At 39.5% G+C, this 24,702-nt stretch overlaps 2 protein-coding genes across 15 annotated transcripts in view; both read right to left on the bottom strand.

Annotated features, from left to right (window-relative positions):
• arhgap33 (Rho GTPase activating protein 33) overlaps positions 1-16,265 on the bottom strand; it is a 49,885-nt gene extending 33,620 nt beyond the window's left edge. For 2 of the 12 annotated variants that reach the window (XM_083529788.1, XM_083529790.1), the window contains exons 1-2: positions 12,247-12,684; positions 1,607-1,675 (exon numbers count right to left, since the gene is read on the bottom strand). In XM_083529788.1, coding sequence (XP_083385914.1) covers positions 1,607-1,628 — 22 coding nt within the window. In that variant the 5' untranslated portion in view covers positions 1,629-1,675; positions 12,247-12,684. The other 10 variants (XM_083529789.1, XM_083529781.1, XM_083529782.1 and 7 more) reach the window with 7 other exon arrangements.
• An 888-nt stretch (positions 16,266-17,153) lies between these two features.
• Positions 17,154-24,616, bottom strand: rbm42 (RNA binding motif protein 42). 3 transcript variants are annotated; one of them, XM_083529997.1, is made up of 11 exons: positions 24,464-24,616; positions 21,870-21,937; positions 21,564-21,711; positions 21,310-21,379; positions 21,155-21,223; positions 20,850-21,025; positions 20,232-20,393; positions 19,588-19,725; positions 18,831-18,951; positions 18,192-18,386; positions 17,154-17,717 (listed from the first exon to the last, which is right to left on the bottom strand). In XM_083529997.1, exons 2-11 carry the CDS (start codon positions 21,926-21,928, stop codon positions 17,605-17,607), a joined length of 1,251 nt encoding a protein of 416 aa, XP_083386123.1. In that variant the 5' UTR covers positions 21,929-21,937; positions 24,464-24,616; the 3' UTR covers positions 17,154-17,604. The 3 variants fall into 3 exon arrangements, with proteins under 3 accessions (XP_083386123.1, XP_083386124.1, XP_083386125.1); XM_083529998.1 differs by having other exon boundaries at positions 21,870-22,193; positions 22,966-24,589; XM_083529999.1 differs by having other exon boundaries at positions 20,232-20,390; positions 24,464-24,589.
• Between the last annotated feature and the right edge of the window lie 86 nt (positions 24,617-24,702).

Raw genomic sequence — 24,702 nt, 5'->3', positions numbered from 1 at the left:
AGAATAAATGAAAATAATGCAATACACTATCATATTGATTAAATTGAGTAACCAATTGAATTGGCACAAACTAAATTGATTAAATGGAAAGAAATAAATAGAAGATTTTGTATTAAATAGTTTACATGTTAAACCCCATTTGGGTAATAAAGATGTGTATGTGTGTGTAATATACATTTAATGTTTAATTTTCTAAAGATATGATCTACTTAATTGTTCTACTTATTTTAGCAGACTTTAACAAATGTCTTCATTCCTTCCACCCTTCATTCATTCACTCCTTCGATATGAGGAATTGTCAGGATTTTCTCCTTTTAAATGAAATTCATAAAGCTGCACATAAAATGCTCAAGAATCCATAGCGCTACCTTTAGCCACTTCCGGGTTAGCGGCTAATGCTAGCGCTATTGGTTCTTTAGCGTTCTCGTGCAGGCGTAAAACAAATCTTATTTCCGGTACGGTGTGAGTAGCCACAGTGACTCTGCGCTAACTCTAGTTTCTTTTTTATACCTCTGGCATTGTGTATGTTTTTACATTTAATAATAATAATAATAATAAAAATTACGCTCAACGTGTGAGACGGAGACTAAACAAACTTGCCACTTAATATGTTCCTGATGGATCTCAGATTTGAATGAACTATGTTCTGTATGTAAATAGGATTGCAGAAAGCCCAGGGCCGAAAGATTTCGGTATGAGTATGTGTACCGCTACACCCCCAATATATAAAACGTTAGGAAAATGACGTAAAAAAATTTAAGACCTACAAGCAGTGAATCCTTGGCTAACAGAAAAGCTGGTGGTATACTTATGTTCAATTATTAAACCTAAAACCAACTTGGTGAATCATTAATTGCAAACAAAACCGCTAAAAACCAATTTAAAATCATTAGTCAAAATACCATATGGCTCTATTGCGCCATTACGACAAGGCAGTTTGAGCCCTGGTTCTGTTTTTCCTCACCTTTGAGAGCTATCCCTCCTATTTTCTGAATTTTCTTTTTATAGAAAAAAACACAAATCTCTTCATGCCCCCTTCCAAACCCTCTTCCCAGCCATGCTAATACTGCTAAACAAGCAGAGGGATATTTAACATCCCAATAAAAAAAAAAAACCAACAACAAAAAAAAAAGGCCATAGCATGGCTGTTGGTGGGCGAGACGGACCCTAAGAAAATCTGGTGTGCTCTCGTTTTGATAATTAGAGCCTCATCAATTTTTTTTTTTGTCAAAAAACTCTCACCCGCTTGGTCACAGAATCTGTGGGTCAAAGTGAAATTAATCGCTACCACGTGCCAAAATGGTCTTATTGAATCACCTGCTTCAAACCATTCAGCATGCTTCTGGTTATTATAATGACTGGTTTTTTGTATGGATACTCCTCCTTTACAGTATACCACCAGCTTTATTGAGCGTTTTAAACAATGCTGCTTGTAGTATGGAAATTAGCACGTTTTTTTTACTCGGTCAAACATATAAAGGGGGGTGGGGAAGATAGATGATAAGTTGACTTCTTAGTTCAGTTGCTGATGATTGGTGCCCTGTGAGTTGTTGAACCCCAGCCTGCTTTCACATTAAATACAGGTGGAAGATGAAAGTATACTTACCGGGCATTTCGTTCAGGCTCATTGCTCGCACAAACACGACGCATTTCCGAACCCAGTGGGGTCCTGACACTTGGCACAAAAAAACAAAACAAAGGGAGAATAGAAGCCGATTTAATGGCAGAGACCTGATTGTGTGATCAAATGTAAAGACAAATTAACACAAATTGGAGCCATTAACACCCCCTCCCCAGCAGACTTCACGTATGCCAATGAAAATGAACTACACAGTCAACAAAAGCTGAATGTGTTTAGGCAGACATTGCACCATAAGGAAGAGATAACACGAAATGTTCCGAGGTCACGTGTGACCAGGGCTGAAAGACTCCTTACTGATAAGGAACAACAAATAAACAAAATGCTGGATCCTGATACAGAAAGAATTTCTTAGAGGGGAAAAAAAAAATCCAGAGATCTACATACAGACAATTGGCTACAATAAATCTTATCTGGTTTCTGGTACTGTATGACCTGCTGTTATAACAAGTAAGTACATGATCATTCTAAAAGTCAAAATGTTGGGAACTGTTCATTTCAATTGTATTGTTTTACTCCATATATACATGCAGTACAACGAAAATCCAAACACGTGAGCTTCAGGTCACGTTCACGTCAAATGTAAAAATATTTACTGGTGCCAGACGGGCTGGTTTTAATCTTTTAAAATCAATGGATCCCCCCGTTTTCACCCACAACCATCTTTTGAATTTACACAAACAACATAAAACATCCCGTGGCTGAAAACATCTTGATGACAGGTCATATAAGAATGTCCAGTCTAGTTCAAGCAAACAACTCTCAAACCACTCTTTATATCTGTGATGAGCAAAAAAGCAGCTTAGAAACCTGCAACATACACTATATTTCCAAATGTTTTGGAACACCTGACCTTTCCTGCTATATGTGGTTCTTTTCCAAACTGTTACCACAAAGCTGGAGGCACTCAGTTCTACAGAACGTCTTTAGATGCGCTGTAATAACATTTTGCATTCACTTGAACTTGGAAACCCAAACCTGTTCCAGCATGGCAATTCCCCTGTGCACAAAGTGAGCTCCTTGAAGATCTTACATGCTTTGGAAAGGAAGATCTTGAGTGGCCTGCTGTAGAGCTCGGATCTCATCACTACTGAACATCATTGGGATGAATTGGAACGCTGACTGCATCCCAGGTCTTCTTACCTACATCAGTACCTTCCTTTCATAATACCTTTGTGGCTGATGACCACACTCCAAAATCTAGTGAAACATCTTCCCAGAAGAGTGGAGGGAATTATAAAAGCAAAAAAATGCAATGCTAAAAAATCACATACCATACTTATGACTAGATAAAACCTCTACTTTCTCTCTCACTGCAATATCTTCATTTTTGCTTTTACAAATTAAACAAGTTGCTTTCCATTAAGCTGCCACCAAAACTAGACTGACCTTTTAAACATACACAATAATTATCCTTAAAAAAAATTTTAAAAAAAGACCGTTCAATTAAAGCTGTTAATTCATAAAAAAAAAAAAAAATAAATAAAAAATTGTTGCATCTCAATCACTTGAAATAAAAGTAATAAATGGCAAGCAAACAGTCATAATCAAGGCTGAAAGTGAACGGTGAAGAAAGGAGGGGTGGGGTCCGGGAGGAATTCTCTGGTATGGGGAGTATGCTGCCTCCATGGCAATAGGGCTGGATGAAGTGCATATTTTTGCAACGAAGGCTTCTGGCGGGTTGGAAAGCAGCAGAGGGTTCGACTGCCGAAATATGATTTTCGCATCAGAGCCCGATACGGGAATAAATCATACCAGGCCTGCACTGGAGCTTTTGATCAAATTGCGATTAAAGGAAAAAATTAAAAATTTAGATTAAAAACACTAACAAAAGAACCCTCAGCGAAAAGAACGATTTGATTTTTTTTTTTTTAAAGATTACCAGAATACTAATAAACATTAAATGACACCATAAGTGCTCAGTTCTTGCACAAGTGATATGTCTCAGTGATTTACATCCTAAAAATAAAACTTGAATTAAGTTACATTTCAGAAACTAGCAAAAGAAGCCTCACAATATGAGGGTAAAATGAGATGTGGTCTCCTTCTTTCACATGTAAATACCTTTTTGCTCTTTTGTCCTTTAGAAATTATACCACCAGCTTTATAGAACATTTCGTATGAAATTTGCTTCTTGTGGCATTCAGACGTTTGTGTCGAACCAAAAGAAATGAATTGTAAGGTGACGGACTAGGTGACTGTTCTGCTAGCATTCAAACACTGGACTGTATATTGTTCAGTCTAGTTAGTGATTTTACATTGTTTCATCTTCATGCCTCTGTTTTTGGAAAGATTAAAGAAAATTGTTTAGAAAAAAAAAACTGGATGACATTATGCCATATGAGATGATTTTTAATTTTTTTTTATCACAGAGATTAACAGGAAGTGGTTTGCTTTCTCATGCTGTCTGATGTGTAAAGTAAAAAAATAAACCTGAGCTCCTGTGAATAAACTGACCTACTTGTAATCTGCTTGTCTCAGACAACTGTGTAGATGATTTGTCCACTCTTAGACACAGTGTTGAACGTTTTTTTCAAGGTTGACAACCGGTTATTTGGCAAGTTAGCCAGCATGAGTGTGGCGATACAGACAGAAGTGGCTTAATATAGAAGAGGCCTACATTGAAAATCATGTGGGCAGCATCTCTATAGAAACCACACAGGCTTCAGCTACAAGAAGCTGCATGCAAGCATGAGCACGCTATTGAACAAACACTTCTCTCATTAACCGTTTCACAGAACAAAACTGGAATGAAGATGAAAATAAGCATACAGTGGTTTGCAGAGCAAAATAACACTAATAGGCCTGGGATATTTATATAGATATTACCTCAGTATGTGGTAGAGGCACAGCTCATTGTCTATGCTAGTGATGGTAGAGCAGTGTAAGTCATGCAGACAATACAGTTTCATACACAATACCCCAATACCCTTGACCCCAGACCTAAAACCTAAAAGATCTAACACACCTTGACAGCTCACTAGCACTGAGCTTGACAAATACATACTTTGCATTCTACTCTTGTAGGATGTGGTTTTTGATTAAAAACATTGTGAATAAAATTGCTTGAAGACCGTAAAAAACGATGAATAAAACAAGTTTGACATGACAATCGTTAAACAAAAACCCATCAGTGCTACAGTCTCTAATTAAACTGGAGTCAGCCATTATTACCCCCCGCCAACCACCAGTTGGTGTCCTTGTCTCCCCCAGAAACAGAACAAAAGAACAACAGACAAGGCACCCAAGCAGAAGAGACATTATTGTGAACTGTCTTGAAGTACCATCTTTTATATCCTAACAGATGAGCCCAAACATTTCTGCATACACCTCAACCTCCATTTGCATGCATGGAGACCGCGCTATGCTGTTCATGTAGCACCGGGGGTCCTGGAGAAAAGTTTCGTTGTTGGTGCTAATCCGGCCACATGCGTTACCACTTCTGCTATTCTGAGCCCATGCGCAATCGGTCACCGAGCTCTCTACACATGCGAGTTTCTCGCCGATCTCAACAACAAGATCAAAGTTTAAGATCCAACTCGTGGGTCGCCGTTTGGCACGCTGTGGAGATCCAGCGAACAGCAGAAGACACCATCAGAAAAGACACTGGGAGTGCTGTATTGGTGTTCAAGGAAACAATTTTAAAGGTGATGTGTGTAAACGTAGATAATATAGTATTTTCTTTTAAACACAGCTAGTCTCGAATCCACCACGTATGGTTGAGATGATAAACGCTTCTTGGCTTAAAACGTCGTATCTGGTCGCTACCCGTATTCTCTAATTGGCCCCTTCACTCCTAAAAACCTTCACCCTAGTTGCACGTAGCAGCCACAATTACAAAAACAAAGCATTGTCAAGAGTGGACAAATCAGAAACGTAGTACAAGCAGATCTTTCGTTCCAGTTATTCGTTTTTCTTCATAGTTGCCCGGCTGAGATTTAACAACCAAATAAAGACCAAAACTTGTCCTTTTTCAATTTGGAACTACAAGGTTTTGGTTGGTGTGCTAGTAAAACGTCATGAGCCTCACAGTGAGGAGACGCACTTTGATTCTGTAGCTACAGTACAGGAATTCGATCCTGAATCCCACCACCTGCTGCACCACTGCACACATTGGCCGCTCACAAGAACATTTTCTAGTGGGATTCTTTAGTGTGCACAGAGGACAGACCATCTTTTCACAATCAGGAAGGAGCAAAAAATGTCGAAACTCTGCCGAACCAATTCTGAGATGTCGAAAGTGATATTGAATGCAGGGCAAGATTTTGACAGTCCAGTTTTACATGTTATTGGTTTAACATACAGATTTAGCCTAACTTACTTAGATGCAGTCACTGGAATAGAATTATTATTATTTTTTTTTTACAATGGCTTTAAATCCATCTTAGCCAATCAGATTTCTGACCTGAAACCATCCATTTTATTAACTTGGTTAGAAAAGGACAATTACACACGCATTTGTTACTCTTAGTCTGTATTGATGCACTTAACTAGTTAACTTGACACACATTATTACATTACTGTAGCTCCATTCTTCAGACGTGAGATTTAGGTTTCTGGGCAACCAAAACACGGGCCTGGACAAGTGCACTAAAGCTTTTACTTGACCACTGGGCTAGCTTATAAATGTATGATTTCACTCTTGATTATTCCTTCTGTCTTGGAAAATAAGGGGGCACCCCCACAGTCTCTTTCTCCCACTTAGGTTCGTCCCCCTGTTTCCTTCCCTCCAGGGTAGAAGAGCTGGTTCAAAAACAGTGTTGAGTCTTTTCCGTGCCTCTGCTTTCCCCCCTTAACGCTTCACCCCTCAATCATAGTTCAGGCCACAATGAAGTGAATGAAACAAATGACAGGAAGAGTAAACTGTGAATGAGGCATCATTAGAGCCCTGTGGGAGTATACAAGGGGGCAAAAGGTCGAGCTTGTGAGATGCCAAGTAGCGTACAGCTGAAGGACCTAAGAAAAGGTGGGAAGTTACGGCGGCATTACCAGTGCAATGCTACTTTGATGGTTAAGTTGATGGCCAGAGAATGAATCTGAACTGCTGAAGAACTTGAACTCCTAAAAAAACTCCCAAAGCTACTCGAGGCCCTCTTCAAATGATTTTAAAAATCAAGAATAAACAACATGTACCTTTGGAGATTTCCTCTTTCAAAAAGACCTGTAAATGTTGAGTTTCATCCAACAGTTTTCCAATGGCCTTCGACCTTCCGGGAACAAAGCAGACCTTGGCCTTCCCTTTCACTTGTGGCTTCTAAAAGCCCTGGGAACCTCCCCTCCCTCTGCTTGATACTTCCCCGAGCCTCTTCTTTAGGAACCCACCCATCCCCCTAATTCTCTAAAGTCCCTCATTCAAAGATCTTTCACTGATATTATGGATAAGTCCCCAAACCTCTCAAGGCCATGACTACACTTCGACCCATGTTATGTAATTCCCTGTTGCAAAACACAAAATCCTTACTAGCCACTGCTTTAAGGCCCTAAGTATCAGTCATTCGCAAAGCTTGAAATCAGGAGATCCAATAGGGTTGGACTTATACAGCGTCAAACTCAGGACAAGCATTCCGGATGAGGGTCTCTTGGAAACTGTGCTCCCACAGTGCAACATCCTACCCCCCCACATTCACCCCATTGCTAAACACCCTGTCCTGCTTTCTGTAGAGGGGCAGGAAAGACAGAGAGTCATGGGCAGCATACTAAACACTATATCCCAGCTGGGTCTACATGAGAGCGGAGAAGAAAAAGAGGAGGGAAAGAGGAGGGTGGACGGAAAATACAGAAAACCGAAAGAGTAAAAAAACATTTCACCGAGCAATAGACGAGTCGGACGAGGTGCGTATGTGAGAGAGCATCTCAACGTGTGACAAAGAAAAGGAAGGAAAATAAAGATGAGAACACAGGAGTGTCTTTTGACCGCGTAGCTGGATAAGAAGGTTGCTCTGAAGGGTTGGGGTGGCACCAGGAACGATGCCACTGCGAGAGCGCTTGCGCTGGTACAGCGGGATGTGGGCACAAGTTCAAAGCAGCTGTTTCTATAGGAGCGGCGAATGGAAATGCGTAATGTGTTAAAAAAAAAAAACGAAAGTCCAGACGGCATAATTTATCAGGATGATGTTAAAAGCTCAGCAGCAACTTCCATTTATGTGTAAGCAATTCGGGTCGAAGAAATCTCTCGAATTCGTAAAATCAAAAATAAACTTGGCAAATCCAGCGCAGGAGAATCGGCTTTGGAGTTTCTGAGGGGGCGTTGTCGTGGCAACACAGAGCTAAAACGACATGTGAACTAACACTGTCCTCTTTGGAGCATTGAATACGTTTATCTATTTATTTTTTTAAAGCCTACGTGATTTTTACCCCCTAGGATCTGTATTAATAAACGGATGGATAGAACTTCACTGACGTGAACCTTGCTGACCGACGGGAACCCATAAAAAAAGAAACAAGGCAGAAAACTTTCTTTTCATCTTCCAACCAGAAAGAAGTAACCAGCCAAATAAAGACATCCATAGTTTTGGATGTTGACTCTGGAATCAAGTCTTATTTGAGTAAGGAAGAAGAAAGAAAAAAATCCAGTTTTTATCTCAGTCTTGACTGAGAATCTTTCGATTAAACATAGCAGAAGCCGGGCAAGAATTTCTCTGAGCTGTGTTTCTGACTAGAATCAAAAACCCTAGTGATTATGGTGGAATGAACACTTTTTTTTTTATGGAAAAAGTATATCCTGTGTCAAGTATTAAGTGTATCCCAATCTTCATGTACCCTATACACAACCATTCACCTAATCATACATGAAGTGAAATTACTTGCCAAAGGAAGTTGATCCCATTTTTTATTTTTTTGCGTTCACATGCCCGTTTCCATCCGCTTCAACCGCGAGGCGAATTTTATTGAATTGAAATGACAATTTCTATTGCAGGAACTTTATGAGAGGAAGATTCACCTCACTGAGGTTAAAGAGATGAGGGTTGATGAGGCATGAGAGCAGCTCATCGACTAAATAAGCCCCGACTCTGACCCGAGGGAACGCTGTTAGCTCTCAGGCTGGGAAAGAGGTCAAAGACGCAGCTGGGGCTTGCATCAGAACACCCTCGTGATGAGCTGCTGAAGCTAATTACACCCTACCTGATTCCCCTAACAAGTCGGCACGTCATTGTACGAGCATCGGAGTGGTTTAAAATTTATAGCCCTCTCTAAAAAAAAAAAAAAAAAAAAAGAAAAGAAAAATCCCATGACAACATAGCAAAATGGCCTCTCCTCTTTCACCATGCACTCTCTCGCTCTCTCACTCAGCCCTGAGAGACGAAAAACACGGCTGAATGCCGTTCGCTTCATTTTTGAGGGTTTACGAAAGACGAGTTATTTTTAGTAGAAATTGGAATGATGTTCTTAACAGTATCGTTGCCTCTGAAAAGTGCTAGTCTTCTATCTCAAGGGACCACTGAGACGCGGTGTTTTCGGGAAAAACTCGACAAATAAAAGCTATAACGGCGCACACACACATGTGCTATCAAACCAGGTATCAGCTAATTTTATTTCATGCTTTCATGAAATATCCCCTCTCAAATGGCCCAATGATGCATTGTAAAAAAAGCTCCACAGACAAAATCTTTTAGGTCTTCGAATCTAAAAATACATTGTTTTCCCCCACTCACACTCCAATTTTTCTATGTATTTATTTATTATTTTTTTTTGGCGAATGCTGTTGAAGCACTTTCTATTTCAGGAACATCTGGAATTACTATCCAGCTACAGCCACAGACTGACCGGAAAAAAAAAGTGGAGCATCCACAAACAATATTGCTTTGAATTGTGATTTTTTTTGTTGCGATCAACCAACACATCAATTTGGCTAAATAATAGGAAACAAAACGCAATATTTGTGATTAATATTAATATCAATCAAGCCACGGACTGAAACATCTGTACAATCACATTAAAGTTAAAAGACACTTTTTGCAACATTCTTGTTCAGTTAAATCGACCAGGTACTGGATATAATAAAAGTACTACATTAGCTTTAACAAAAGTGCGGTTTTGTCCCGAATAATAGCATCATTGGGGACAATTGTAACCAGTGGTTTGGGAGTTTGCTAATTTTCTTTGATTTGAAGCAGCTAGAACTTCACTTGCCATGTCCGAAATCTCATCATAGAAATCAGAAATTACGTTTCTATTCGTCACATATACATCGAAGCACACTAAAGCTGGGGTCATAGCACAGGGTCAGCCATGATACAGAACCCCTGGAGCAAAGGGTTAAGGGCCTTGCACAAGGGCGCATACAGAGACAGCTTGGGAGTGCAAGGACTTAAACACCCCGACCTTCCGATCAGTAATCCAGAGCCTTAATCACTGAGCTACCACTTCCACTTCCATTGAAGAAATAGAGGGCCATGATGGCTGTTACCACCCTGGAGCATTTTTTCCTATGAAATACAAGTGTGTAACTCACATCTACTAAGGAACCTTATATCTTTGTCATTTACAGTTGCAGAACTTGCGGTTCTTCAACCAGTGCCTCTTCTTCCCATCTCATGGAAATAATACAAAGAAATCTGAGTCTCTTCTTCCCCTAGAGAGAATATTTGTAATTAGAAAGCATTGACACGTTAGACTCCTTCTTTGGATTTATAATAATTGCCCTTGTTGTTAATGTGTTAGAACAGCTGGAAAGTCCTTATATTTGAAAATCAGACCAATCAGAAAGCAGAATTTAACAATGCTTGTGTATAATGGATATTATTAAATATGCTAGTCGTGAAGTGGGCGTGAAGAAAGGTCAGAAAACAAAGCCAACCAGTAGTCTGCGGTTACTTAGTCGGTGTGGTGGCCGCCATTTACGTTTATACTTTATGATAAAGTAATGGCACCTTGTGCTTTAGGTAATTAGAAAAATAAGATCCTGCACCTTCATGGTCGAACACTTAACCACCAGCTGCCATTTATTATGAAGTCAGACAGATAGATCATGACTTGGTGTAAAGTAAAAAATAAAAGCAATTAGGAGAAAATGACTTCGTCGAAATGCCCGTGCACGTAACCAAAAACAATGAGGGCTGGAAAGTATATTATTGCCCCATGCATCTCTGCTCACTCGCATTCTTGCACATGCGCATTCAGGGCTTCTTTATGTACATGCGACAACCCGAGCGGCAACGGATAACGAAAAGACAAGTTACATAACGCACGTTTCTGACTCACGCAGGCTATATTCTGAAGGCATACAAGCGTGGTTGAGTGTGTCCAAGAGAGTGGGTACTGAGCTTCTCAAATATTGACAGAGCATGAGAGGGGCTCACTAAATTAAAGAGGACCGGTCCTCATTTGCAACCAAGGCCCTAGGAGTGACTGGTCCCCAATTAGCCTAATTATCACCAGGCAGCTATAAAAACACAACACATTGTGTGCATTGGGAAACACAATTTGTTTGTGAAAAGGCTGCTTTTCTAATTTTTTTTGTTTTAAAACATCCACATAAATGAGGACTATATATATATATAAAACACTAAGTTACAGAAGCAGGCCATCTGCTATATTGATCCTCGAATGATGGTTGGATTTAGGATAATGGAACCAAAGCACTCAAAATAGCTTTGTGTCTCGTTGGCAGACATCACCTGAGACGGTCTACAAATCCGTGCTGCCGGTTTTAACAGAACCATGATGCTGTGTGGGTAATTAAACACCTCGGTTGCCTACCGCTGACACCATGGCAGCACAGGACACATCCTTAGGAGGCCTGAAAGTGTGTGCGATTATAAACCGATACGATGCCGTCGGATCTAAACAAACTTGAAGGTAGCCAGGTGAACTAGGTAAACAAGGAGAAAAGCGAAGAGAGCATAATGAGAGCATTACTGTACAGGATTTCTTGGATCGGAAATACATTAGTACCTTCAACAAGGATGGTTGTCCAAATAGAGCTGGTAATTTGCATGTATGTGTACTTCTCCTGGACATCTGACTTTCCATACTAGTTCATATCCAGTGGAACTGGTAGATCCACATCTCTAAGCAAACATCCTTCTGGCGTTTCCCAGAAGATCAGTGTACCTCGGGCGTGCATCCAAACCCGCAATGACCAAATAATACTGTCCTATTATATCTTATATCTTCAAGATGGTGGTGTGCTGGTTTTATACATTGTGTCTAGAGGTGTCATTATTCCACAGGATGGGGAAGGGGAATCAAAACAATGGGAGCATGTGTTTCATCAGTCCACCAACACACACACACACACACACACACACACACGGCCACACTCTCACTATGTAATAAAGGGAGGGGCTCCAAGACCATCACCTAGGCTTTGTGTTGAGCATCAGATACAGACAATAAACCCCCCAGGTTGCTAGAGTTGCAAGATACATGGTCTACAATGGTGAGCTGGCACCACCACCACCACCAAACCAAACACTGTCTTGGTGGACACAATACCTAGGACAGAAGCTAACCAGGTTAGATCAGAGAACTCGTTTGCACAGATGTCAAGTTGAAGGATCTCTTGAAGACCACTCGCTCGTCCCAGCACTCGGTCACGTGTAACCCGCTGCATATTAACAATCCATAGGAGAGGCGAAGAAGAAGAAGAAGACCAACACACTTACCACCATTCCTGGATCCTTATCGGAGAGCTGCAAGCTGAGGACCTCCAAATCAACGCGTTTGTCTGTAGGTAAAGGTCCTGGGTACGATCGCGAAGCCCCTTCTTTACCTGAAGACATGAATCGAAGTTTTGCTTTACATCCTTGATGTGTCCTAAGACGAAGCGGCCGATCTGAGACCCAGAGGAAGGAGGAGACAAGAGGGAACAAGAGAACCGCCTGCTTAGTGTGCAGACAGCATGGTGGTCTTCTCGAGCTCCAGCACGTCCCTTAAGCAATCCCAAGCCGCCGTATCGTCACACGCCGATCTCAGTGTACGATTCGCCATTTTCCCCGCGGTGATTGCATGGTTACAGCGCACGTCTCATAGCCCGCATGCGAACCGCCGCTCTGAGCGCTCTCATCCTTCGCGTCTAAACACGCGACCAATCACGGGAAAGCTGAGGGAAGGGGGGGGGGGGGGGTGTCTGTTAGACCACGCCAAGAAAGCCTCCGGTGGGAGTCGCACGCGGCGGGAATCCTGGTGTATCACGATGGCGCAAATGACGCACACACAAAACAAACCAACACCACTGACAACATGCTTCAAACCGGTTTATTAGGGGAATAACTAAGAGCGCGCGTTTAATCCAATTTTCGAAAAAAAAAAAAAACGTAGTCCCCCCCCCTTTGTTTTCCAAAATGGATCGTTCCTTGAAGTGCCCAGTCGGACAAAAGGAATCCAGGCGCGCGCCTCTCAGCGCGGGGCGGAGGATGTGTGCTCACTGGTGGTCGGCATTTTGGAGACTTCACACTCATACACACGACTCGTTCATCAATCATCATCATAATGAATGGTACACGTTGGTAACCGTTAGATACGAGATCATTCATTCTTAGGCAAGACCTTGAACACACAAAACGAGATAATTACATGAGCACTTCTTGAAGACGTAGAAACAAGATAATGAAGTCATGACCACCACTTCATAGGCACATTCTGCTAGTGGGAGCGAGATCATTTAGTCAGAGACATGACTTAGTAAAGAATGGGAACGAGATAATAGTCACTAGGCATTACTATGGAGAGAAAACAAGATAAGTCAGAGACATGACTTCATATGGAGGATGAATTAGATCATTTAGACACAGCCTGGACTTAGTATAGAGTGGGAACAAGATCATTAAGTCCGAAGCATGACTTAGTATGAATTGGGAAAGAGATCGTTTAATTAGAGGAATGATTTAGTATGGAGTGGGAATGAGATAATTTAGTCACAGCCATGACTTCTAATGTATTGGGAAGGTGATCATTAAGTCAGAGGCATGACTTAGTATGGAGACGGTATGAGATAATTAAGTAAGGAGCATGACTTAGTATGGAGACAGTATGAGATAATTAAGTAAGGAGCATGACTTAGTATGGAGACAGTATGAGATAATTAAGTAAGGAGCATGACTTAGTATGAAGAGGGAACAAAGTAAAGCCAGGGGCATGTCAGGGGTATTGGGAATGAGATAATTAAGTCAAAGGCGTGACTTAGTATAGAGATTGTAAGTTGTGGCCATTTAGATCACTTAATGATCTCTTTACTAAGTCATGCCTTTGACTTAATTATTTACAGTTGTCCCAGTAATACACTATTTGGACAAAAGAATCGGGACACCATTTGCTAGACATCAGTGGTGGCCAAAGTACATGTAGTTCCTATTATGATTTTTTTTGTCACAAGACTTTTGCTTAACCAACTCAGTCTATGTGAAAAGACTAATGTTACTCTAAGCACACCTAAACACCTATTACATTTTTTCCCAGTTGCTTTGGAGCATTACTCGAATCATCCTTAATATTTGCAAATCAGTAAGTGCATTTCTCAAAACAATGTGCACAATGTATTTATTCGATTGCATATTTGATTTATTCGATTGTAAGAGACCGTTCAGGATTCACACATTTAGCTGTACTGTAATAGTGTTTTTTTTTGTTGTTCATCCATTTTCAGAATTTATAATTCTATGTTTCGCTCTGTATACACTCTCCAATCGAATGTTCACAAGATTCACCTTTGACCTGTTTTAGAGAACTAGTTGATTATTGGCTGATCTGATGCCATACACTCTTTTATTAGTGACATTCAAGATTCATCTGCACAATTCATTCAAGTCACAAATACAAAAAAAAAAGTTTTAGTTTAGAGATTCTGACCACTGGTTTAACCATTTTGCATTCAATCACTTATGCAATGAACTGATGCCCAGATGTTTTGGGGGGTTAAGACGATTGAGGTGAAACCAGTATAATATATTTTGATCAACATGACAAAAACAACTGATAATGTAGGAAACAGCAGACATTAAATGAATTGTACCAAATCGTTCGCAATTTGAATAAATCAACAAGAAATTTGCTTATGATGAACACAAGTGACTAAATGATCTGGAGGTTGAACAAGTAGTTTTGAGAATTTCATTTCTGATCTGAAAAAAAAAAAGAATGATAATAATGAGCTAAACACTGATTGATATCTATTAAATTTATCATGAGCCCAAAACCTTCTAAAAACTACTTTATAAAAAGAATCATGCAAACAAGGCCACGGGTGTCGTGGTGTCATTTATTTCTCTTAAAATGTTCTGCATGCTGTTGAACTGATGCTGGACTGTATGTTGGAGATAAGTAGATACCACCAAGTGCCAGACAAAACAAGTTCAAAACAGAGCTGGCGCGTGACCCTGATTGGTAGTTTGCTGCGTGTTTGACTAGTTAAGTTTTTATCGACTCATAAAAATAAGAAACGACTGATTTTGCAAAATGCAGTTAAGTAGAAAGATATTTGACTTTGAAATGTAGTGAAAGTCTTACCAAATGGAAATACTTCAGTAAAGAACAGATACTCGAAAAAGCTTCTTATGCACAGTAACGAAATACATTTACTTCGTTACCGTCCACCACTGCTATTGTGATTCTTCCCCAAAGGTACACAATTGTATAAGGAAGACTTTGGATGCGGTAGCATAAAATTCTCCCTTCACTTGATCTAGGAGACCCAAACCTGTTCCAGAAATCTTGAGTGGCCTGCAATAGAGCACTGACCCTTAATCCCACTGAACACCTTTGGGATTTATTGGAACGCTGACTGAATCCAAGGCTTCCTCAACCTACATCATGACCTGACTTTACTTATACCCTCGTGGCTAAATGAACAAAAATCTTCTCAGAAGAGTGGAGAATTTTATAACAGGAAATGGGGACTAAATATGGAATGAGTAATGGGATGGGTAATGTGTCCACACACACACACACACACACACACATTATATATATATATATATGTGTGTGTGTGTGTGTGTGTGTGTGTGTGTAAATAAATACATACACACACATTTGTGGTCAGACAGACAACTTCGAATCATCGCTTCTCTATTTTCTAAAAGTGAAACACTTGGACATGTATATTTTTTTGACAACTAAGTCAACATTTCAGAGAGAATATAATAAAGTTGTGTGTTCTGGCTGCTCATGTAAAAAAATATTGGCACCCTTTGTATTAACAGACAGACAGACAGACAGACAGACAGTTGGATAGATACGAGTTATAGTTTGAAAAAAAAATTAAAAATGCAAAACTTCAGCCTTCCTCTGCAAACCTAACAAATAGGAAATACAAAAGATTGAACATAGAAGTACAAGATGAAATGTTGAGTATAAAAAAAAATCACAGAGCTGTGATAGAAATCCTACCAGTCCCTCTTCTCTGCATCCTGGACACTACGGGGTGTTTTCGTTGTGCTCGGTAGCAGCCGTCAAAACTCGCTTCATGCCACTGCTCAAGTGGACTCTCAGTCTGAAATTAGGAAATGAGGCTTTTTCAAGACACATGATCATATTTGAAGCAGGTCTGACAGGGAACCAAACAATTTTGTTTCTGAGGAACCATTTACTAACTATTTATTTTCGGTTAGCGTTTCCTGTAAAAAAAAAAAAAAAAAAAAAAAGGCAACGAAGTATGTACTTTAGTAAGTAGACGTGTGTTTAAAAAAAAAAAAAAAAAAAAAAAAAAAACCCCAAAAGAAACATTCCAATGTCGGTGCGCCTCCTACTGGAATATTTAAGAATTATCACAATATCGTTAGAGAAGAATCTTCTTTCTCGAATTCTAGCTTTCCAATTGTTTTTTTTATTTATTTGAAACTCATTTCTCACTATCTTCTACTCCACGCCCTGTATCGTGGCATGTATCACATCACGTATCAACTGTATCAACTCCAGGCATTCGGGTTTCCTCAGGGTTCTCTGGTTTTCTCCCATCTGGCCAAAAAAAACGTGTCAGCATAAGTGATCTGGTGTCTATTATCTGTATCTGGTCGATGCTACAAATATCTATCTGGAGTCTGATTTATATGTTAAATAGGTATTGACCTTGACCATAATCTCATTTCTGACGTTCTAAAAAATAAATAATCAGCTTGCTGCGTGCTTGACCAAATTTTGGTTTTTATAAAATAAAAAAAACAAGATAAAAAGTAAGATATTTAACTTTGAAATGTCCTCTACAGCAGGCCACTCAAGATCTTGCTCTCCAAACCATGTAAGCCATATCTTCATGGAGCTCACTTTGTGCCTAGGGGCATTGCCATGCTGGAACAGGTTTGGATTTTTCGCAAAATTTTATTATACCGCATCCAATGACGTTCAATACAATGGTGTGCCTTCAGCTTGGTGGTAACAGTTTGGAGAAGAATCACATATGGCAGGAAAGGTCAGGTTTTCCTATATTTTACTCCGTCCATCCGTCTGTCTATCGCAGCTTTCTCCGACTTTTATCCTCACTGAAACGAAGAACACTAATTCATGAAAACCTTCCCTTTATACTTTTGTCCAATTTATACCCAAGGACTCCTTCAATTAATGAGTCAAGTAATATACAAAATTCTGTGTGAAATAAAACATGATTTATTGACAGGTTTTGAATTATTTTATAACCAGCTTGTTCTAACAACAATCTAAACAACAAAATAGAGATTTCTGGAAACAAAAATCAAGATAAAACACACAATTGTACTAGGTATATCTGAAATGCAATTTTGAATGCAATTGTAAAAGACCAATCAAAAACCAGGAGGTATCGGTGCGGTGCATTGTAATGACCCGGGTAGGGAAGTGGGGAGTAAAACGAGATCCAACATCAAACTGCAGCCAATATCATTAATCAAAGCTTCAGACTTTATGTAACCAATGTTGCTGATCCACTCCGATCTCCTGCCACCACAGCTGTGTAATTGAACATCGATAAATTCCAGTCTTGTCCATCGGTGTGTAACAGGAGACGGAGGTGATATTTCTCACAACCTGCACTACAGTTTTGACTCGAGTCTTTGAGTTTATCTAAGCCCGAGCTTTTTCTTCTCTTTCTGCTTTTTGCGTACAATCTCAAGGTTCCTGTCTTTCCATGAGCTCTTTCGTAATTTGATGGGTCTGCTGCCGACATATTTACCTGTAAGCACACAAAGAACAGGATTAGAAATCTATGATGAATTATATTTGCAGATTTGATGATCTTTCACAAACATCAAAACCTAATCTGGAATTGTGTTAAAATGACAAGTACGTAATCTGTATCATAAACATGGTTGGAGTAATTAAAATTTTAAAAATATATTTTGTTTCATTGCATTTCATACTTTTGTTTTATTTCAGTAAATTTTTTTGTTGTTGTTGCATTTTAAGCTTTTAAAACCCATTACTTTCACTTTGCTTCGAATATTTAATATATGGTAAAAGCCTGGCTAAAAATATGTATTTGACAAAGTAGAATAAATTAATAAAAATGACTTGCGTCTACTGGCCTTTTATGATTCCGTAACGTTTTTTTTTTTTTATAGATCAGACCACCAAACGTTTACAATCCCGAAAACACTTTTAAACCCAGAAATTCTATTTATAGTAATAATAGCCTCGATCCACTCACCGTTCATCTCCCTCATAGCACGCACATAGTCATTGGGGTCCTTGAAGCTGACGAAGCCATAACCCTTGGTCTTCCCTGTGCGTTTATCTCGTACAACTTTAGCCTTCAGGAAGGATGGATAGCGACTGAATGCTCTTGTCAGGATGTCATCGTTCACCTCGTTCCCCAGATCTCCACAGAATATCCTAAAGTCGTCTGAACACAGAAGAGTTCGGAAGAAGTGAACATGCTTATTACGCTCAAGTTTTCATTCAGTTATTTTATAGCAGAAATACCAGAAGCTGGGGGAGGGGGAGGAATAGCTGTATTAGTCACTGAACTCTATTTTACAGTACATTGGATTGTATCAGTTTCACTGAACAAGAGCTTTGAAAATAAATCTGCAATAGTAAATCAGATTACAGTCATGTTTTTATTCATATATTACATCTTTAAATATTGAATCATAAATGTGAGGAAATGGTATAATGCAACATTTATTTTACAAGTTTGATTTTTGGGCCTTCATAGAAAAAAAAGATTGGGCAGAGTAACAGGAGCATGTTTGTATCAAATATAAAAGGAAATAAAGTCTCAGGTTAAATACATTCATCATTTTACTTTGTCAAGTTCAAGTGGAAATGGGGAGAATAAACATACCAGTGTCCCACTCTGTTAAGCTGGAGTCTTCCCAAGTGGTGCCCGCAGCTGTACGGATGCATTTCCTCACCTTTTCCTGTTTCCCTTTTCCCTTCTTATCCTCTGTGATGCTCTCTGGTGGCTACACATGAACAGAATGGAACACTGCTATAACAAACAGAACATTCAGGAGAAAGATGTTCTAAGACACCGTTTTGGGTCTGTCTATTTCATTCATGATTTGAGCAGGTCTACAAAAAGGACTGAACAGAACGGTCAGAAATTTTAGAGCGATGGACAAACCAATATGCCTTAAAACTATAGAACTCCTCCTGCTAAGTTAACAACAGCTGACATAGCTGTTAGCATGATATAGATATAGATTTTCCTGCCACTTATAGAACGCTAACATCTTGGGCAATTATGTGCAATAATAATAAATTGTTTCATGTTTAACAGTACTCGTATAACTATCACTTCTGCTATTCTGCTCCATTTTCTTTAATTTCACTTTCATTTTGCACAGAGAGAAACCCAACAATATCCCTATTGGATCATTAAAGTTGTCTGATTTTTCCACCTGCTGCACTACGCACAGTGCCGGAGATGCGGCCTGGCTGAAATGTTTTTGTACTACACCGATTATCCAGTGTGAACACATGATATCCAACCATTTATTTTTAGATTTTTAGACATTACATACCTTTACAAAATATAGCAAATCTCATAATACTTAAAAGAAATGATTAACAATAGAATTAAGCCAAAAGTTTAGTACCTCTATGTGTACAGGCTCCGGCTCGGGCATGCTCGGCCCGATGACGCTGTCGTCCGTCACACTGTCCTTCTTGGCCTCAAGGAGCCCGGCTGCCAATGCAGCTGCCTGCTGTTCAGCTACTGATGCTGCCAGCTCCTCCTGACATTCATTACAAACATGTGAGGATTAAGGAGTGAGGATGAACCGAATCAATACAGCTCTAATATTCTAAATTAACCGAATAGATTGTATAAAAAATAAATAAATAAATAAATAAAACAAAAAGAGGCTGCTAATAAATCATATACATAAATCATATGTTCAACGTTTGCTTGCTTTTGCTTAAAGAGCTTTGGAATCCATGGTCCAATGTGTGCGAGTTTTTCAAAGAACATTTTGAATTTCTACAGATAATTTAAAGGAAATGTAGCAGATCCATATACGAGTTAAATGAAAAATCAGCGATATCTATATGACATATGATCGTTAAGAAACTTTGTTCCTTAAAAATAAGGTTGTTACAGAAATAAAGGCATGGTTTGTTTATGACCCAATGGCCCTTTCAATTGGGTCACTACTGACAAATGGTTAATATCTTGCATTCTCCAAAGTTTAAAGGGACATGAACGCAAGTGTTACGATGTGTAAGTGTGAAAAGTCTTTACCATGCGTGCTTGTCTCTGTGCCCTCGGGTCTGGTCTCTTAGGGGCGGGCGGTGTTGTATAAACGGTGGGAGCTGCCTGTATAATGCTGGGGGTAACTTTGGGTGGAGCCTGCGTCACTGGTCGAGGTGGAGCCGCTAATACTGTGTTCATTGTGTCGACCTGCTAAAGAAAAATATTAGATTCATATCTCCAGCCATTAACCGAAAGAAGAACTACTATCACTGAAATATGACAGCTGCATTATTCCAAAATGTGATATGTAATGCATGAATATAAATAGTATTTAGACAATAAATATAGTTTTTAATTTGTTTAAAACAGAAGTTGGCAAATCGATAAAGCAATTATTAAAGCAATCAAATTTTATTATTAAAGCAATTTTTATCCTAACGTGTGCATCATTTTTGTTCCTCGTACATCAACGTTTTAGAAACTTTTGTAATGAAAAGGAAGAGGATTTTCACCTGCTAGACATTTTAGGATTTTGTTATTTCGCAGGATTAAAAACTGAGACGTGTCCTATTTAAATTCGGTAATTTTATTTTATGCCAATTTTAGATTATACTGTGCCATTATACTATAAGAAACTTTCGACGTAGAGGAAACCAAAGGCCTTACGGATGGAACTGAGTTCATGGGCCCCATAGGTGGGCCGATAGGAGCCATAGGGTGCTGAGGGGGTCCGGCCATCGGAGGCGCCATCATCATCGGTGGTGGAGGAGGAGGACGGGGCAGCGGCGGTGCCATCAGACCTTGCGGTGGAGGGCCACGCATCATCGGCATTCTCTGTCCCCCTGAGAGATGCATAAGAGAAAGATAATAAAAGACATGCATCCAAACCTCCACACATTTATTCTGTAGACATTTTTTGCACACGATAGCTAATACGATTAAGTTAATATAATACACTGTTGGCTAGTTACCTGGTCTTTGTAGGATGTGTGGAACAAATGCAGGTCGCATCATCGGTGGAGGCCTCACTGCAGGTACGGCTAACAAGAAATAATTCCGCAGACAAGCGTTACTTCTCGTGTTGATGCTGCAACACAACTTAAAACAGTACAACCACTGAACGTACCTGGCCCAACGAATGCAGGAGGTGGTGGTCCAACCAACGTAGCAGCTCTAGCCTCCAAGCTCTGTTGGACCTGTTGAAGGAAGAGAAAGGTTATTTTCTGCTTCTTCATCCTTTCATATTCATTTTTTTAATTTAATTTTTTTTAGTAGATGCATGTATACCAGGTCTTGTGTGAAATTACATTTGGCGGAGCTGGCGTTACCATCACTAGTAACTGGCATCGAGACTAATCTGTTACTGGTTTACATATGTACCTGTTGGTAGGTGTTTGTGCCAATGATGGGCCGGACTATCGGCATAGCTTGTACAGCCGGCACAGCCAGAGCCACTGGAACAGCCTCGACTACAGTAGCGCCTCCTGCACTCACAGCTATCGGCCCTCCCAAAACTTCCTGCTCGAACCTGTACAGAAAACCATTTTGCATGATGATCGAAGGCAAATATTAGAGCCATGGAATGTCATGCGGCCAGATTTATTCATGAGGATATCGGCATGAATTACTCAAATTTACGAGTTAAAAAAATGGTGAGATAACGAAGGTAATAATAACGATACTCACAACGCCATCTCTGCCTCCATCTCCTTGAGGCGCTCCTCGCCTGACTTTAGTGCCATCATGAGGGACTCCTGCAAATAGGTTATGGTCAATATCTGAGTTCTTACAAACTCATATATAAATCAAAACTCATGCTTATATCTGGGATGGCTGGGAGTTCAAGTCTGTGTCTATGCTCTCGTCCTGCATGTGTGTGTGTGTGTTTGTGTTTGATTGTGCTCTTGCATGGGCAGCTTACTCTACCCTCACCACCAGCATTTGTAATTTTTCAGCTATACACCGAAGCGGTATGTGTTTAAGCTCAAAAGTTTAATATTTATCTCAGCTCTAAACATGGCACGTTTTGCTGAACCCACTCATTTTTCAATTGAAACACATGATTGACCAGTGTTCTTTCTTGCTAAGGTGTGCACTGTACAATTAAAAGCTCTGAATTTCAACTCTAGGTTCGAGTTCTGGTTTTTGTATTGAGCTCTACAGCACTAGCGTCGGACAAAATCAACACAACAAACTCAAATATGGTGAAAAGAAAGAAACCACTGACATCCAGAGAGCAGTTGATGATAAGCATTGTAAGAAATGTTAAAAAAATAATATTAAAAAATTTTATACATAAAAAAAGTGATATCACCAACAAGATATCACACTCCAACATTCTATAAAGAAAAGTAGTTAAAGAGCATATACAATTTTTAATATATTAAGCCTTGCCACAAGATGCAAACATCTAATCAGCAGTAAGAATTAGAATGCTGGACTGAATATAATTAAAGGGATCAGCCTCTGGAACCAAAATAAACCTCTAGGAAAGTGAAGGAGAAAGAAAGGATCTGCTCACGATGCCAAACAGAAAAGCTCACTGGTTAAGTATGGTGGATGTTGCATCAATGCTTGGGCTTGCATCGCTGCTTCTGCAATGAGCTCACTTAACTTGTATTGATGATGTAACTCGATGATAGCAGCAGGAGAAATACAGAAACATTGTTTCCGCCAATGTACAGAGAAATTTGTCTTGATCTCGTTTGGAGGAACACAACAAAGGACTAAGAGATATATGGCCTTGCTACAAGATAAAAACGAGAGGTTTTGCAGTAAAAACTAGAAGGTTTGACTGAAATATGCAAATAAACACAGATATAAGACTTGAAGATAAGTTCAGCCAAAGTGATGGAGAAAGAAAAGGATCTGCTCATGATGCCAAACAGGCAAGCTCATTGGTTAAATAGGTGGGTACATTTGGAGAAAGACAACAAAGGACTTTAGAAACATGCCTCAGTAGGCAAACCTCTTGTCAGTAGTAAGAATTAGAAGGCTGGACTGGAACACACAAATAATTACAAAGATAAGTCTCTGGAAGCAAAATGAAGAAAGTAAAGACCTGCTCACGGTGGCAAACAGACATGGTTAGGTATGGTGGATTCAAAAGTCGTCTCAATCTCATTTGGAGAAATGACTATCAGGGATTAAAAAAAATAAAATAAATGCAGGGTTTCACCCGGACAAGTCAATCAGCCAAATATACTGATGGGTTGTTCATGAAAGTTCCGTTCTAATCGTTCCGAGTCTTTAATGTGACTCAGAAGAACGAGAAGAAGGAGACTAATGGATGCGCTTGAGCAAAGCATTCGCAAAATCTCTGTAGGTTATGTACAGGGAACAGAACAGAGCAGTTTACCTCCCAAACCAAGTAGTTTACCCCTCTTCTAGTCCGAGTCGTTCATTCTTTCAGGCGAATTCCATAGATGCTATGCAGTGCATTACAAAGGAATCAGAATTGACTAGTATCACATGGGAGTCGATCATTTATTTTTTTCCCAATGAGACTCCAGTATATGCTATGCAGTTTTATGTATGTATGTATGTATGTATGTATGTATGTATGTGTGTATGTATGTATGTATAAAAAAATTGGAACTACAGTCCAAGTTTGTGTATGTAGATGTTCTGCCTATTTCTGATCAAAGAACGAAATTAACTAAATGAATCAAAACAAGATCTGTTCATTTTAAAGAACGGAATTCAAAGAATCATGCCAAGAAATTGATCCGATCTTCCCATCACTGTTTTCAAACGAAGGGAGAATTTAAGCCAGTCTCGCTAAATATCGCGAGATTTCTAGGGTATTTCCGCCAGGCGAAATATCAACTCCAGTTTACAGCGTATTTACAGCGTTTGGTTTCTTTCACCTTAGACTAAATGGTGTGTATTTTAAAGACTGTATCAAGATCAAGAAATTAAAAGAAAAAACAGAAAAAAAAACAAAGCAAAGTTAGCACAAACACACCATCACTTATGTCTGTACTCACTGTTCGTTAAACTTAGCTAGCTGGCTAGTTAAGCCATTTAATAGAAGATATATATAAATGTATACATGTTTTATTGGTAAATATAAGTATTTGTTGCATATATATTATCATATATTAAAATTCTGAAGCTAACAACAAAAAAATCGGAGACATAAGTGCGTTAAATTTACAAGCCTGCGATTAGCAGTCTTGCTAACTAGCTAGAACTGGAATAAATACATCCCGTTGAGCAACTGCAATTAAAAAAAAAGTACTATATAGTATGTAATATTTGCTGCAACATATCATTACCTTAATTATCAAACTCCTCTGAAGATCAATAAAACAAAGCCCGGAGAGAAATACTCGGTTCACAAAGTCGTCATTGGTCTTCTTCTGTGACGTTGAACGGGGTTAGAGGATAGCCTAGAGCGCCCCCTGCCGAGAGAAAGCCAGGCAGCTAAACAAACAAACAAAAAAACCTCGAAGCAGAAGCACTTTTATTGTGTAGTATCTTGGTTTGCAGGCACAAAGAATTACGAGGCATCTAA

Source organism: Silurus aristotelis (assembly GCF_946808225.1).
Source record: "Silurus aristotelis genome assembly, chromosome: 25".
In the NCBI taxonomy this organism is placed as follows: domain Eukaryota; kingdom Metazoa; phylum Chordata; class Actinopteri; order Siluriformes; family Siluridae; genus Silurus; species Silurus aristotelis.
Note: the sequence above shows the minus strand (reverse complement) of the source record. Positions and strands in the feature narration are given on the sequence as shown.

Excerpts from the sequence above, each read along its gene's own strand:
- rbm42 (XM_083529997.1), bottom strand. The coding sequence starts at position 21,928 with ATGATGGCACTAAAGTCAGGCGAGGAGCGCCTCAAGGAGATGGAGGCA. Across the intron at positions 19,726-20,231 it reads CACAGAGACAAGCACGCATG|GAGGAGCTGGCAGCATCAGT; the intron begins GTAAAGACTTTT and ends AATGAATGTCAG. Across the intron at positions 17,718-18,191 it reads TGCTATGAGGGAGATGAACG|GTAAATATGTCGGCAGCAGA; the intron begins GTGAGTGGATCG and ends GTGTGCTTACAG.